The 17,974-nt window shown below is 36.1% G+C and overlaps 1 protein-coding gene across 1 annotated transcript in view; it reads left to right on the forward strand.

Annotated features, from left to right (window-relative positions):
- LOC121394107 (interphotoreceptor matrix proteoglycan 1-like) overlaps window positions 1-17,974 on the forward strand; it is a 173,416-nt gene that overhangs the window by 111,872 nt on the left and 43,570 nt on the right. The window contains 6 exon segments of the mRNA XM_041564109.1: window positions 3,014-3,172; window positions 4,919-4,977; window positions 11,653-11,673; window positions 12,435-12,664; window positions 15,058-15,131; window positions 17,229-17,910. Coding sequence (XP_041420043.1) covers window positions 3,014-3,172; window positions 4,919-4,977; window positions 11,653-11,673; window positions 12,435-12,664; window positions 15,058-15,131; window positions 17,229-17,910 — 1,225 coding nt within the window.

The following is a 17,974-nucleotide window of genomic DNA, read 5'->3' on the forward strand; positions in this document are numbered from 1 at the left end:
GGATCACACTGGCTGCTGAGGACCTTGAGCATTTTCCCTCCAGGAAAACAGGAATTTTCTCCTTCTCCCAGCAAATTCCAGTGTATCCCTCCACAGATTAGTCTCTCTAACATTTCCAGTTTAACCCACTTATGCAGTTACATACTAGCCTTTCTTGTTTTTTTAATTATACTTTTCAATTACAGAAAAACGTTTCAGCATTTTAAAGCAGTTAAAATTAAACCTAATTTGAATTTATTTCCATGTAGTGATTCGAATCACTTTTAGGGGGTTATTTATAAAAATCCGAATTTTTCTGATTTTTTATTCAAAAATAGTCAGACCAAACTAGAATCCACGATTTAAATTTATTTATTAAAAAATAGCTAGATTTAATCGTATCAATGAAAAACGCAATATAATCAAGCAAAAACCCAAATCTTACGTTTTTTCTGAGTTTTTTTCTGAAAAGCACAAATTTTTCGGATTTTTGTCTGAAAAACCCAAAATAGTTGTATTTTCGGGCTAATTCCAGAGCAGTACATAGAAATGTCAAAATAGGATAGGGACTTCTCCCATTGACTTATATACGACCTTGGCAGGTCTGAGATGGCGGATTTTCAGATTCATCAGGCTTTAATAAATCCCAAAAAATGAGTTTGAAAAAAAAAAATTAAATTTTAGTTTTGCCCCAAAAAGCCGGACTGACATTTAGTAAATAACCCCCTTAATGAATTATAATATAAAAATTCACTAAAATAACAGGAAATGTGTGTGTAAAAAGGAATACCTTGCAATCAGATTCAAATGGAAAAAGTAAACAGAGATCTCAGAAATTATTTCACCTTTGACCTAAAACAACCATATTGGACTCAAAGCATCAGCATACAAAATGCATTCAGGCATTAAACTTGCGTAGTATAGCTTGTATACCCAAGAAATGCATTATAAATTGAATCAAGATTACATGTAATTCTATGTTGAGTAATGTGAATGCTTTTCTATTGAAAAGATCCACTTTAGCAGCAACAGTAGTCAACAATAAAAAGTCAATATGCAGAGATGTAACCTGTGTATTTCACCTGTGTATTTAAATTGCCTTTCTCTGTAAATAACCAGCATTTCCTTTTTTATTTAAAGGAGTCTGGTTATGGTACAAAACAGTTTTCCTTACTTGAATAAGCTTTAAAAGCCTTTTCTTTCACTGGCAAGGAATTACAAAGATCCCGTGGTACCTTTCCAAGCTTTATTTAAATTAATCCCACTTGCTGACAGGGAACATTAATGGTGCCTGGTAATGCATAGTTTAGACAGTTTTATATTCTAAGAACAAAATTAAGTGATTTGTGTTTGCCTTAAAGGAAGAGTTCAGAGTAAAAATAAAAACTGTGTAAATAGATAGGCTGTGCAAAATAAAAATGTTTCTAATATAGTTAGTTACCAAAAATGTAATGTCTAACAGAACACAACTTCCTGCTTTCAGCTCTCTGAGTTAGTCAGCAACTTGAAAAGGGGCCACATGGGACTTAACTGTTCAGTGAGTTTGAAATTGATCCTTAGCATTCAGCTCAGATTCAAAAGCAAACCATTATGACCCATATGGACCCTCCTCAAGTCACTGATTGGAAACCAAGAGAGCTGAAAAGCAGGAAGTAGTGTTCTGGCTATTATGTTACACATCCAGTCACTCCAGCCTCTATAGATTACATTTTTGGCTAACTAACTACAGTGGCGTAACTAGAGTGCACCGCTCCCCCCTTCAAAAAAATTTTCAGAGGGGTCCAGCACACTCTAATCACCATCCTCCCACCCACTTCCCATCTCTCTCCCCCCTGCCTACTTCCCGCCCAATTCCGCCCACTCCCACCCGACTTGCAACCCCCTTCCTCGCTGCAGGTAAGAGAGTGGCTGGGGAGGATGGGGTTTTTTTTTTATTAGCTATAGAGGAGGTCTGCTTCCTCTATAGTTACACTATGTTAAAAAAAATTATTTGCATAGCCTATCTATTTGGCCAGTTTTTTTTTATGCTGAACAATGCCTTCTAGTTTGGCCACACCTTTACACCATTCTGTATCCATTTCCATTAAATTGTAAGATAAAACATAGCAAAAACTGGCCTCAGATCAATACACAAAAGTTAAGTTAATCATCACTTTATAATAATGTGTTGATACCAACTAGTTAAGGACAAAAAAACATGCAGGTAAGTGAATATACAGGTAAAAAAAGAGATATCTTCAACATTTCAGCAATTAAACCTTTATCAAGGAAGTATTCTTTTATGAAGGCTGAAAGGGGACCTGTCAATATCATAAACAATTCCAAAATTATTTTCTATCATGTTAATTGAGCAAAATAAACTTTACTTACCCTATATTTATTATTTAAATTTTGTTTCCTTCAGTGTTGGAATTACACAATCACAGCAAGCAGGCAGGAGACATTTTGTGGACACTGTTATTAAGACAAATTGTGTATCACCCCAAAACCTTGAGTATGCACCAGAATGGGGGACCTAATGCCCATTCACAGTGCCCTACACAATTAGAGAAGCTGAGGAGGGAAGGGGCAATGTGAGCAGTGTAGTGACATGTTAGAAGTGGTCAATGGAAAGGCATGGAGGCGGGCAGATAATATTTGATTGACAGCTCAGATATTTAAACACATTTATAACAGGTTTTAATGAAAAGAAATTGTGTTTCATGTTTCATTTGCAAATAACTTTTATTATGCAGCTTTTTATGTGTAGGTGACAGGTCCACTGTAATCATCAAAACTTTCCCTGTAACGAGATGTATCATTTTACAGTCTTCATATATTGGACCAAATTTAATTCAGTGAGAAAACTATTTATCACTGAATTGAATCTGGCCCATTACTTGTGTAGGTAAAAACTAGATGAGAAAAATATTTTAAAACATTCCAAATGCAGATATAAATTAAAAAGGACTAATACATATGGTTATTGTTCCTAGCATACTGGATAGAACTAAACTGATATAAACGTTGACTTACTTTTTTTCTTCTTCTGCAGGAACTTGAAATAACAAATCTTGTTCCTGAGCAGCCAGTGCAGCAGATTGTCACTCTCACTAAACAGCAATTTACAGATGAACTTAGTGATCCTAATTCACCACAATACCAAGAACTAGCCAGAAATTCAGGTCAGTTTCAGAAAATCAGAAAATTACATGCATAGCTTAATTTCCAATACAGGGCACATTTACTAAATTCGAGTGAAGGATTAGAATAAAAAAAACTTCAAATTTCGAATTTTTTTCCAATTTTTATTTTTTTTGGCTACTTTGACCCTCGAATTGGCTACTTCGACCTTCGACTACGACTTCGAATCGCACTATTTGAACTAAAAATCGTTCGACTATTCGACCATTCGATAGTCGAAGTACTGTCTCTTTAAAAAAAACTTTGACCCCCTACTTCGCCACCTAAAACCGACCGAGGTGCAAAGTTAGCCTATGGGGAAGGTCCCCATAGGCTTTCCTAGGTTTCTTTCATCGAAGAAATTAAAATCCTTCGAATTAATAAATTACTTTTTATCTGCGTGAAATTTTGAAGTGAAGTCCAGTTTGTGCCACCCTACAACTGAACATAAATATGTAAAATTGCCTCCCCAACTGAAGGTCTGGGGCATGAGCACCTGGAACCCCTGTTAGTATTGGTAAGTGAACCTTACTTTTTACAAAAATCATTCAAACTGGATATTTACTTCCCCCTTTTTTTTGAGAAATACCAAGATAAACCAAAACTGTTTATTAAAGGAAAACTATACCCCCCAAACAATGTAGGTCTCTATTAAAAGATACTGAGTAAAACAGCTCATGTGTAAAACCCTGCTTCATGTAAATGAACCATTATCATAATAATATACTTTTTTAGTAATATGTGCCATTGGGTAATCATAAATAGAAAATTGCCATTTTAAAAAATAAGGGCCGCCCCCTGAGATCGTAAGATTCACTGTGTACACATACAAACCACATGTAAGGTCACATGAGCCAATTAACAGACAGAGTTGTGCCTTTTGCTTCCTCACTTCTTCCTGTTACAGATAGTGTTGTAGTATTTCTGGTCATGTGATCTCTGAGGCAGCACAGATAGAGTCACGAAATGGTGGTTCAAGGCAAGAGATGTAAAAGGGCAATATTTATGAAAATATATATTCCAGTTTGGTAAGATTCTTTAATATGTCATTCAATTTGATATAAACTATCTGTTTCTTAAGTATTCATTTTGGGGGTACAGTTTTCCTTTAATTAGGGCCTTTCTGGACCCTCTGAACACCCAGTCCCCCCTGCAACTGCAGTGTCTGCTTCCTTTGTAGTTACATCCCTGATATCTCTGCTCTCTAATACTTTCTATGCAGAGAGTCAAATAGCTATTACTGTATATGTGTGGGCTGGATTATAACAAAAGGCTTTATACAAAAGATTTGATAAACAGCAGCCTATGGAGTAAATATGCATGCAGGGGACTGTACATATAGTTCACATATAGTTGCATGACCCTAAACTAATCAGTTGAAACACATAATTGAGGGAAAAAAGGCCCTGTAATGTAAAAGAGACATATTGCTTAACTTATACTACAAGTGAGATTGGTGTGTAAACTGAAATGAAGACAGATGGGATGTCTAAAATACTTACTATTATTGCTTTAAACCAAAAAGTATTGTAGATGCTTGACATATATAAGAAGATATCGGTTTATGACATTATATTGTTTGAGGAATGATATGCTCTCAGGGAAGCATACAATTCTCACTGCAATAAGAACAAGCAGCTAAAACACTTTTAGCAGTAGCAGAGCATTTTCAATCCTTGAAATGTGTATAATTCTGTGCTTGCTTTTTGTGCTTGATTAAATGATAAAATGAATAGTAATTCCAAAAATGCAACTGTCTGGTTTTTTTTTTGTTTAGATGGAAAAGGTGTTTGACAAACTCCCAGGCTTCAAAGAAATATGGGTCTCAAGAGTTAGGTAAGAGTTATTATTATTATTATTATTATTATTATTATTATTATAAAGTGCCCACAGTATCACTGTAGAAAAGAAGAGTGTATGTATGAAACATAACAATTTTATACAAATAACAAGTGTTACTGGAGGCAAAGAGAGCCCTTTTCATTATACATACTACCATACTGTATGTTAAATTCATATTTGTATTATACATTGCTGGATAGAGGTAATAGTGCATCGGAGTGAATGTGTTAAATAAAAGAACTAACAGCTTGTTCATTACATTGCTCATCTTCATCTTTGCACTTGGAATATAGTGCTTGTCATTTACATGCACATTACACCAATGCAGTGATTCCTGAAATCCTCAATGTTCATTCTCCTTTAGTAAATACAGAAGGTAAAGGGACAGATGACAATTGCCAAGGGATTACAGTAATCAATAACGTGGAGGTGATGTTTCCCAGGTGCTGGATGGGTAGTATTAATATTGCTTTGTGATAAGTAGATACAAAAGCCTTTGAAATGTAGCGAGGAAAAAAATGGCATTTCACTTTCTCTGACATTTCCACATATACTGTATGTGTAGATCACTGGTTATAATATAAATGTATTTCTCATTATTCTCTCCTACTTGAATTACTTGTGGTGCTCTAATTCTGTCTTTGAATGTACTACAACAGTAACAAATATGACTTTTCTTACATGGCTACAAAAAGTTCATATGTTGAATTTTATAAGAAATGTAACATTGGAATTATAATATGGTCCTATTATTTATGTTTTGATTACAGAAGTATCTATGACCTATTTCCTCTGTAACTAGGCTATGTTCGAATGTATGGTGAAGGTTAAGTTTATCTGTAGTGATGGGCGAATTTATTCGTCAGGCGCAAATTCGTGGCGAATTTGCGCGTTTCGCCGCCAGCGAATAAATTCGTGAAACGCCCGTGAAAATTTGCGGCAAAAATTCGCCGGCGTCAGAAAAAAACTTTCCGAAAAAACGGACGCCGGCGTCAAAAACGGGCGTCGGCATCAAAAAAACAGGCACCGGCGTCATAAACGGGTGCTAGCGTCAAAAACGCGGTGCCGTTTCGTAAATTTTTCGCCGTTTCGCAAATTTCGCAAATTTTTCGCCGTTTCGCAAATTTCGCGAATTTTTCGGCGAAGCGCCGCAATTTCGCCCATCACTATTTATCTGTACATGTGCATGCTTCTGTTTATACATACAAAAACAATCCTGTTCATCCTAAAGTTTATCAGACAAAGGTCCAGATTCAATTCAGTGAGAAAATGTTATCTCATGGACGAGATTCAATTTGAGGAGAAATAACTTTTCAAAATCTGTTTTCCTATAGACTTCAGTAGAGCTTTTCTGAATTGAATCTCATCTCAAATTGAAACTTGTCCATTGTTCAAGTGAAAAACCTTTTTCTCACTGAACTGAATATGGCTCAAAGTTGGGTGAATGTGGAATCCACTTGTATGTGAAGGAAAAGAACATACAGATAATAAGGTGGCTATTCCAAGGAACAAACCCCTGCAAGTTTACTTATCCCAAAAGTGTGATGTGACAGCTGACTCAGAGCCCAAAATGTCCCAAAATATTAAGTTTTGCGATAAACAAACTTGCAGGAGATTGTTCCCTGCTCGGAATAGCAATGTTATTGCTGGTATATTGTTTTTTCCTTTACATACAGTATAGGGGCATGACATATTCATGCAATGTAGAAAATCAGATGGCACACATCCTGGCAATCATGCTAAATATTTGCAATTTATTGAGATCTCCACACAATGTTTCAGAGGTACAACCTCCTTTCTCAAGTGCTCTCATAAGTGTAAAGCTGACCATAGGGCCAAATTTACTTACCTTCAAAGCTTCGCCGCACTTCGCCAGGGCGCCGCTAATTCACTAAAATCAGAAGTTGCGCACAGGGAGGCGAAAGGTAGTGAAGTTGCGCTATCGTTAATTCGTCAAGCAAAGCGAAGTTACGCTAGCGATGCCTAATTTGCATACGGTGCCAAGTTAAAGTACGATGGACGTATATGTAGCAGCAAATACATTACACTACACAAGCCTGGGAAAGCTTCATGAAATAAAATAGAGTTGTTATTTTGCCCTATACATGTGCCCACTGCATAGTTTAGGTGCCATATGTTAGGAAATGTAGGGGGGAAGGAGGTACCCCCAAAAAAATGTACGATCTTTTTCATTATTACCCTTAAAAAAGTAAGACGCCAGCGTTTTTTGAAGCAAGCCCTATCTACTCTATTGCACTTCGCCCTGGTCTGAAGTAGCGAAGGCAAGTCTTGCACAATAGGTAACATTCAGTAAAATCTGCAAGTTAGTGAATTAGCGTTGTTACGTCCCTTCGCCATTGCGCAACTTCGCCTGGCATAAGGGTGCGAAGTAGCGCTAGAGTAAGTCCACTTCGCTAGCGAATCTACGCCAGCACCCACTGGTAAATCGACTAAATGACGTCACGCTGGCGACTTTTTGCTAGCGTTAGCCACTTCGGCCTTTAGTAAATTTGCCCCATAGACGCAAAGATCTGATTGTTCGAATCCTAGAACGATCGGACTTCCCCATCTTCTGACCTGCCACTAACCTTCAGTTTAAATAAAGTAGAAAAGAACAGATGTTCTGCCCCTGACAGCAATCGTACCAAAGTTTATGTCCGACAAAGCTGGTGACAGGCAAAGCTGGTGACAGTCTCCCACTGAAAATCGTGCGATCGTCAATACATACATCTTTTAACCTAGCCGATCGTCCAAACGACCAATCTCCGTGGGACAAAAAATGTCGAGACTCTCCACACACGGTCCGAAAATCGTACAATCCTATCTTTGCATCCATGGCTAGCTTAATTTAGTTCACAGGTATATAAAGGTGCAGAGAAGGAATACTTCTCCCCTCCAACTAAGTGACATCACAATGTGCATATACAAACATAACAATAAAAAGGCCGTGATACATTGTGTATTAATATACTATTATAATACCTGTTTAGTGACGTGAAGTGCTTATTACTTGTGTCCAAACAGCAATAATAAAGATGAATTGTCCATATATATCAATGCATTAGAGAGACTTTTCTTCTAACTGTGAAATAAAAATAAAATAAAAACAAAATATGTTTACTGAACTATCACCACTAGGGGTCAATGCAAGTCACTATATGTCCAAATTACATAAAGAACAAGAATGACATATTCACCCAACTTTGGGCCAGATTCAGTTCAGTGAGAAAAAATTGGAACTGAATTTGGAGTTAATTTTTTTTCTTCTCTAATTGAATCTCATCCATGAGTTTTCACATGATAAACCATGAGATAAATTTGAATTAAATCATTAATTAAATTAATGTATTAAATCATTAATCATTGGATTAAATCTGCCCCAAAATGTGAGAAACCATGAGAAAACTTTTTCTGACTGAACTGAATTTGGCTCTTTGCTTGATAAACTTGATGAGCATGATTATTTTTGTATGTATAAACGCACTGGTATGTTCTTTTCAGTACTGGAGGGTGCTGGTCCTTTACCACGTTCTGAGCAACAGGCAAAAAATTACAAGGAAAGGTTATGGTATGATAAACAATTGGGCAAGTAAAAGATACAAAAAGAAAATAATGCTTGAAGAATAAAATGTTTAGAGATGATTAAATGATTAGATGATTACAGAGATGTCAAATCAGCCCTCTATTTGGGGATATTAGCAATAGCAGACATTAGCTGCCTGTGAATAAGTCTAATCAGAATGTACCATGTATTGCATCAGGTTGTTCACTGTCCACTTTTTAAATACTGTAAATATATTTAGATACTATCATTTACTACAGATCTCACCCTGTGCACTTTGAAGTTCAAGCATTCAGAACCTCAAGGTAGCAACAAACAGCCCAGCATCTTTTGGTCTTGTTTTGCTGTATCGTTTGACACTCAATGCAGAACTGATTGACAGAACACTTTAAATAATCCTTTCAGAACACAAATTAAATTGCACGGTTTCTTTCTTTTAGGAATGTATTTTATCCTTATCAACGGAGACACAGTTTCATTATTTTGTAATCTAGCACATACATTTCTAATTGTTGGACTACTATAAATTTATATTTGGATCCATACATTCCTATACAATCTATGAGTTCAGTAGAAATACAGAATTATCCTGCGTTAAATAATGAGCAGTGTTTAATGGTTTCAAACAGCTTAATTGTAGAGCAATTTTAATGAGCTTTCAAAATCTGGTCTTCACATAATTAAAACAGAAAAACTTTATGTTCTTAACTTCCCATGGGAAAGTACAGTAGCTGGCCTGTTCCAAGGGACCATAAATAAGCACATTAAAGTGATCTGTTGCCATTCCTGTAATGGTTTCCTAATTAATGTGCTGTGAAAGTATAACAGAAAGTAATGTCTGCACATTACAGTGCATTAGATTCTAAGATAGGGTTGTTATCAATACAGATTATGGAGTGTTAATATATTAACCACATCATACTCGGCACAGCCCCTACTTGTGTTTAGCTTCAATTTTCCAATGTAAGCTTGTTATGAATAGTCAATCAGTGTTCACTAAATTGTTTATTGATCACACATGACTGTCTGAAGGGAGTTTACAGCAGCAAGAAAAAAATGTTGTGAAAACCCCATGCAAAAATGCCTGTGTGTTACAATATGTAAAATGCAGAATTTGATTTTATAACCAGTTGCTGTTAGATAATTCAATCATGACTTTGTTATGTGTGGTCTAATAAGAAATGATCCACAATAGATCACTAGGGTTATACCTTCTGGTTAGGGGACACTTGTCATAGAAATAATTGAATATCTCTGTGGTTTATTGTTTAGTAAAATAGTAAGTAACATAGTCAGTTAAGCCTATATATAACCTGCCTAACTTCTAGTTGACCCAGAGGAAGGCAAAAACAACCCATTTGAAGCCTCTCTAAATTCCTTCCTGACTCCAAGATTGCAATAGGACCAGTCCCTGGATCAACTTGTACTACGAGCTTTCTTTCATAACCTTGTAGTCCCTCCCTTGCTAAAAAGCCATCCAACCCCCTTCTTAAAGCTAACTAATGTATCAGCCAGTAAGACTGATTCCAAATTCCAAAGAGAATTCCAAATCTTCACAGATCTCACTGTAAAAAACCCTTTCTGAATATTTAGGCTTAACCTCCTCCGTGTGTCAACTGGAAAGAGCCACTGGCAAATAAAACATTAGAGAAATTATTGTATGATCCCCTTATATATTTATACATAGTTATTCTATCACCCCTTAAGCACCTCTTCTCCCACGCCAACAACCCCAACTTGGCCAGTCTTTACTCATAGCTGAGATCTTCCATACCTTGTACCAGCTTAGTTGCCCTTCTCTGCACCCCTCTCAAATTCAATAATGTCCTGTTTGAGCACTGGAGATGAAAACTATATGGCATATTCTAGATGGGGTCTTAGCAGCGCTGAGAACAGTGGAAGAAAACACCCTTTTCCCACAAATCTATGCCCCTTATAATACAGCTCAAGACCATATTTGCCCTTGAAGCTGCTGATTGGCATTGCTTATCAAAGCCAAGTTTATTACTTACAAGGACTCCAAAGTCCTTTTCCATTATGGATTTGATGCATAGTGCAGTTAAGGGTATAAGTGGCTTGCATATTTATCAACATTGAATCTCATCTGCCACTTAGCTGCCCAGATTGCCAGTTTGTCAAGATCGTGTTGCAAGGATGCCACATCCTCGATGGAATTAATTGGGCTGCAGTTTTGTATCATCTGCAAACACTGATACATTACTTACAATACCCTCCCCTAAGTCATTAATGAACAAGTTAACAAGTAGAGAATGTACTATTAACAACCACCCTGATCCTGTAGCCATTTTACTATCCACATGCAAATGGCTATATTAAGCCCAACAAACCTTAGTTTAGAAAGCAGTCATTTATGGTGCACTGTATCAAACGCTTTAGCAAAATCCAAATAGATCACATCTACTGCTCGCCCCACTGTCCAGCATCTTACTTACCTCAACATAAAAAGCAATTCAATTTGTCTGACATGACCTATCCTTTATAAAGCCATGCTGATTACTGCTCATAATGTCATTCACTAGGACAACATTTTGAATGTGATCCCTTAACAAGCCTTCAAATAATTTGCCCCCCATAGATGTCAAATTTATTGACCTATAATTGCCAGGCTGAGATCCTAATCCCTTTTTAAATATTGGAATAACATAAGCTTTCCTCCAATCCATTGGTACCATACCAGATGAAAGCAAATCTGAGAAAATCAGGAGCAGAGGCTGGTCTAAAACTGAACTAAGCTCTCTTAGAACCTGGGGGTGTATTCCATCTGGCCCTGGTGCCTTGTTCACATCAATTTTTACTACTGCTTAGTACAGTACACTGTAACTTACACATTATCAGTACGAACTGAGGAACCTTCTGCTTAAACTTCCACACTATAGTCGGCTGTGTATAGTAGTTTATTCATATACATTATTCTGTTACAATGACCCATAAATTATTATTTCAGAACTACAGAATTAAAAATAAAGTTGGCCAGCAAGTGTCATATTTCTAACTATAACTGATTGTATTAAGGTAATTGTATATAAAAAAGTATGCTTTTTGCATTACTAATTATACTTTTGTATTGTTTATGCCACAAAATGAAGACAGAAGAAGGAAAATGATGGGTAAGTGTGCAAGATCTTTTAGTACAGGAACTAGAAGTGAACATAAAAAATACACAATAGCTAATCATATGGATTAATTATAGAACAACATAATCAAAGCAACAGAGTTTCATGTACTGTATAGCTTACACAATGAGCAATGTAAAGTTAATTAGAATATCATGCTTTTTTGCTTGCATTGAAAAATTAAATGCATTCACAGGATTCCAACTTTTTGTATAAGACTGGGGTACTGGCAGTTATAGCCACAGTTGCACATAAGACCACTTATACTGTATGTTATGCAGCACCATAATACTGAGGCCTGTTCTCCTGGCTTCCCCCAGGAGCCAGTCACTGTTATTACTCTGCATGGTATAGTAAGAAGGGCCAGGGTAAAGCTGGCCATAGTTCTAAATATATTCTCCTTATGGTTTACAATGATTTTCATCTAGAATTTGCACAATTCCAAGCACATTTTTATCAGAAATAGGGAGGTTTTGATAAGGCAACTCTTAGCCAGTGTGTTTGATAATTGTCTAAATCGTCTGTGCGGTGGTATTTATTTTACTCAATTCAATATGAACTGAAACAAAGTAACAGACTTTTACTTTTTTATATAATAGTGCCCCTTTAAAGATGTGCAGCTTATATGTAACCTTTATGCTATTTATTCTTTAGTTAAAGTTTTAATACTTGCTTTAAACGCTGTTTTAGCCCACTGAGATAAGAAAAGCTCACTGTAATACAAACTAAGCATACCTGCTTTTTTCACCCTACAGATCTGATAGCATTGTTGTAGGTTATGCTGTGGTCTTTGAAAGAAGCTTTGACTCTAAAAATAACATTGATGAGACTCCTACTATCACATCTAACAATGTTGAGAATGGCAGTATACAAGAGCCAAAAGAAATGTCATACACTGCAATAGAACTGCAGAACATGGTTGCTATGGCATTGTGGGATGATCGATCTTTACCTGTGGACCTCCAAACTCTTTGGTTTGCTGATGGTATGTCTATAAACTAATGTGATTTCCACTTTTCTCGTTTAAACAAGTGACTTTTAAGCAACTAGAAATATCCTAATATCTGTAATGAACAGCCTATACCCTATATGTCATTAAAGCCACAAAATGTTCCCAAGTGCAGGAACCCATAGCAATCAATAACATTTTGCATTTAAGTAGGTGACCAGTATGTACTTCCCGCTGATTGGTTGCTATAGGTGATTACATAGTCCTCTATAATTCTTGGATTCCAATATATACTTTGAATTAATCAATACATACCCGTAAATACTCGAGTATAAGCTAACCCGAGTATAAGCCGCACATGGGCAGAGAGTGCGGCCTCACACAAGTTGTAGTGACTATAGAATGAGAATTAAGGGGACAATGGTGATAATGTGACAATGTTGGCTGGGCTGATCTGCAGGACTATAGTTTTATATGTAAAACTACAGGTCAACACAGCCGGCAGTAGAGCCGGGTCCCTGTTTAAAAGTCCCGCAGCTCTGTTAACGTCTAGCGCATAGACTCCAGCCAGCAGCTATTGCTGATGTCACTAGTCTCATCTCGCGAGGCTGTCACTCCACACACAGTGATGTTCTACGTAGACGCTACTATTGAGGGGAGTGATGGTGGACTTTGTGGGAGGTATCGGTATGTGTCTCCCATAACGATGTTGTACAGCAACAATTTTCAATTCCTCAGGGTCCTCAGCAACCTCGACTCCAATAAAAGCTATTTTCCCGGTGCCCCTATAGTGCTGCATAGCCATTGACTCAAGTATAAGCCGAGGTAGAATTTTTCAGCACATTTTGGGTGCTGAAAAACTCGGCTTATACTCGAGTATATACACTATACGTTATTTTTATAAAATCAAAGGAAAACTATACCCTTGAACAATGACAATTGGTCACTTTAAAAATATATTACATAAAACAGCTCATATATAAAACGCTGCTTTATGTAAATAAACCATTTTCATAATAATGTTCTTTTTTAGTAGTATGTGCCATTGGGTAATCCTAATATTTAAGAAATAAGGACCACCCCCTGGGATCCTACGATTCACAGCACACTCAAACAAATCATACATGTTAGGTCACATGAGCCAATTAACAGACAGAGTTCTGTATTTTTCTCCTACGCTTCTTCCTGTTACAGTTAGAGCTGCAGTATTTCTGGTCAGATGATCTCTGAGGGAGCACACAGACCATCACGAAATGGTGGTTCAAGGTAAATGATGTAAAAGGTCAATATTTCAGTTTGGTAAGATTCTAGTAAACATCTGTTGCTTAAATATTAATTTTGGGAGGTATAGTTTTTCATTAATTAGATTTCCGCTATTGCAATCACTGTTTGTACCAATGTTGCACTCTCCTGACAGAGGTGGGATGTCACATCATATACAAGTTGGTTGGTCATTGAGGTGGTAAGAGAGTGGTTAGATTGGAATGTTCTTCATATCATGGCATATAAATATTTTTCAGAAGCAAATTCCAAACAAGATATCTTGTTTTGTTATCTGCAACAACATATCTGTAATATTGAAGCAAAGCAGTTCACAAAGACCCCTATGAATGTAATTTTACATTTCTCGAACACATAAGGGGAATGTAATAAAAATCACAAGCAATGTAAAATCATTCTCTGGCAAATATTACCTTGCTCATCATCACTAAGCAAAGGTTAGCGTTAAAGTGATACTGACACTAAAAATGTTCTTTTCAAAATATTAATCTGCAAAAAAGTTACATATAGGTCATGTTGATAGTTTTTTGCTGATAGTGCTTCTTTTTTAAATAATTGCTCCATCTGCTGAATATGGCGGAAGAGCTTTACACAATGCTTCTTTTTTGCATATTTAAATAGTCACAGGCACAATAAACCATTTTTCCATTTTTCCAGAATTATAATATTGGGGCAAAATTTTATCCAGAAAATTCAAACCCCCAAATATTGAACCAATTAATGAATACCTGTAATTGTACCTGGTCAAAATAAGGCATGCTGTGAAAAAGACACCGGCTCCCTCCCTTGTACACTGAGCACTGTACAGCATTCTTTTTGATGACACTTCGGTGCTAAGAGCAATATGATCTAGTCCTAACTGCTTAGCATTTAGTTAATAATGCCACCTCTTATTGCAAGATTATATGTGCTATTCTTTTTTCATGACAATAAATATAGTACATATGTATCTGTCTGTGCTTGTTTACTACATAAAACATAATAGTCTATATGTGCCTTTTAGTAATCCATTTGCTTTACGGATAAATCAGCCATTATTGTATATACACAGTATGTGTCCTAAAAATTGCTACCATTTGTCGTTAATGTGCTTAAAATATTCACTTTTATATTAGTATTTCTGACAATGTTTATCTCTGCCTCTATAGATCCAGAGAAATCATTTAGTCCATTGGAAACTAATTCTGAAGCGCTAATGACATTGCCACCATCCAAAATAAAGGTATTTATGTATTTTTTTTGTGCTATAAAATTAAGGTGTAAACTGTTTCTATATATATATCATATATGCATGCTAGAACTTGTTGGCATGATCACATTGATGTTTCAAGCCTACTTTCTTTCTTATCAAGTTGGCAATGGACAAAGTACCGTAGGTCATTAATGTCACTGTGATCATGACAATGTGGAAATAAAGGTGCTTTTATTAAGCCTGTGAATGCTGCAGTACATTGTTCCATTAGATTCATTTGGTGTTGGATGGTGATCATTATTTGTGAGAAAATTGGCCACAAGGGGTGGGGGCAAAATGTTCAAAACTACCCCCACACAAGTGACAATCCTGCCAACTGACAGCACACACTAGACAGCACCAGGTGTTTGCAAGTCATTTCTATTGACTTTAATATTTATCAGGGGTCAAATTTCAAATTGAAAAAAACTTCGAAATTCAAATTCAAAAAGACCAACCGTAATTACGTTTTTTTAGTCTAATAGGTCAGTTTTCGATAGAATAGGTCCGTATCCAGGCGAATTCGAATTGTACGAATCAAAGTTTTAGCGCATCCGATCGAATTCGATTCAAAGTTTTTCCCAAAAAAAACTTTGATTTTTCAAAGCCACCAATTGACTCCAAATAGGTTCTAGGAGGTCTCCCATAGGCTAAAACAGCAATTATGCAGGTTTCAGATCAATGGTCAAAGTAGAATTTTTAAAGAGAAAGTATGATAAATTTTGATATTCAAATTTTAAAAAAAAATTCAAATCGAATTTGGACTATTCCCTAGTCGAAGTACACAAAAGCTCGAAATTCAAATTTTTTTTCATAGGAAAATTCACCTCAACCCTTGCCCCTAAATATGGAGCAATTTTGAGAATTTGTGCCCATTCCAAGGAGCTACAAAACACAATCAAGGTACTTCAATCAAAATCACCTTGGCTGTCATTACCTTCTTAAAGAAGTTACTCAAAAGGTGTATCAGGTACCAACCCTCACTCTAATAAATACATTTTAAAACCACTGCTATAGGTAACTCATTCATCATTATCCTAAAAATACGAGTTGCTTTGTGAAACAAAGACCAACTAAGGATTTGCCTGCCATGCCTCTACCAGTATTGTTACAAAACCCAGAAAATAATTACTGTTCTTAAAAGGAATGTGCCATAGCACACCAGATCACCTCACCAGAGACCACCACTTCAGACTAGAGGAAAATAACTTTAATTTAATTTGGTTCTTCACAGTGAGGACAGTGAGGTTGTGGAATGCACTGGCAGATAATGCTGTGATGGCTGATTCTGTTAAATGCCTTTAAGAATGGCTTGGATGATTACTTGGACAAGCATAATATCTAAGGCTATTGTGATACTAAAATCAATAGTTAGTGTATGAGTATATATAGTTCATGTGAGTGTATGGAGGGGTCAGTGTGTGTATGGATGGATGCTGGGTTTCATTTGGAGGGGTTGAACTTGACTTTGTTTTTTTTGCATCCCAATCTAACTATGTAACTATTGCAGTGAAGCCCGCTTTACTTTGCAGCTATGGCAGTTGCTTTGTCAAAAAAAGACCAAATAAAGGTTTTCTTGCTTTATTCAGTATTATCAGAAAAAAAACGTTCTCCTCATTTTACCACATAAAAAAATAAGGGGGCCAGATAAAGTAAATAGAGTGCAGACCTATTTAAAAAGAAGAACAGCTTACCGGTATTTTTAATGGCCTTTCCTAGTTCAATGTTTATTTTAGAGTGTGTGTGTGTGCTGTCATAACAATCAAGCATTTCCATCATACACACACCAATTTTCATACACTTGTGTCTGATATATACCAAATTGATCTAAGTAACAGGGAATTTTATATATGCTCTTATTCTGCATATATATATATATATATATATATATATATATATATATATATATATATATATATATATATATATATATATATATATATATATATATATATATATTAATTGGAATAATTTAATGTTTATCTGGAATACCCCAGGTCCCGACCATTCTGGATAACAGGTCCTATACCTGGAATATAATATTAGGAGTTTCATTTGTTTACTTGTTTGTTTCTCTTTATTTGGAAGGGTGAAGCTGTAAATGCTGAGCAGTCATTGGTTCATCCTTTTGAAGTGACAACAGAACAGGATTTCAGCATTCTTTTGGATTTTTCAACAATACATGTGCTTACAGAAGGCCTAGCAACACTCAATGCAGACCAGTATCAATCATATGAGGATGAGGACAGCCAATTTATACCAGTGGAAAATAAAGATATAACCATCAATGAAGCTTATATTGTGCCTTTCAGTGATTCACACATCAATGAAAATGATATTAATGACCTAGAAGTAACATCAAATTCTAACATAGTTTTTACACCAAATACTCAGTTGTCTCCTAACCATTTAACAGACACAGAACATGCAGCTTTTAATGAAGACAACCGTGTTTTGGCTTATTCAACAGTTTTACCTGATATTGAAAAATCACCACTAACTGAACACAAAGAAGAAGACGACAAAAAAGCCAATGCAGCAATGTTTAGCAATACAACTGATTTAGAACTTTTAAATATAAAAGACCCTTTAGAAATATCTGGTGATTTTTTACCATCAAGCAGTGAAGACGTCCATGGGCAGATAACCTCAGGCCAGACTAGTAAAGGAGACTGTTCTGTGGAGACATACATTACTCCTGCTTATCCCTTTGCCATGGACATAAAGAATATCACAGATTCGTCTTTGGTAAACAATGTGGCTGGAGAAGGTAGAGTATATAAGCTTATTCTTTGAAATTCCACATGGGCACATAGAAACTTATTTAAGCTTAC

This window comes from Xenopus laevis, chromosome 5S, assembly GCF_017654675.1.
Source record: "Xenopus laevis strain J_2021 chromosome 5S, Xenopus_laevis_v10.1, whole genome shotgun sequence".
Lineage (NCBI taxonomy): Eukaryota > Metazoa > Chordata > Amphibia > Anura > Pipidae > Xenopus > Xenopus laevis.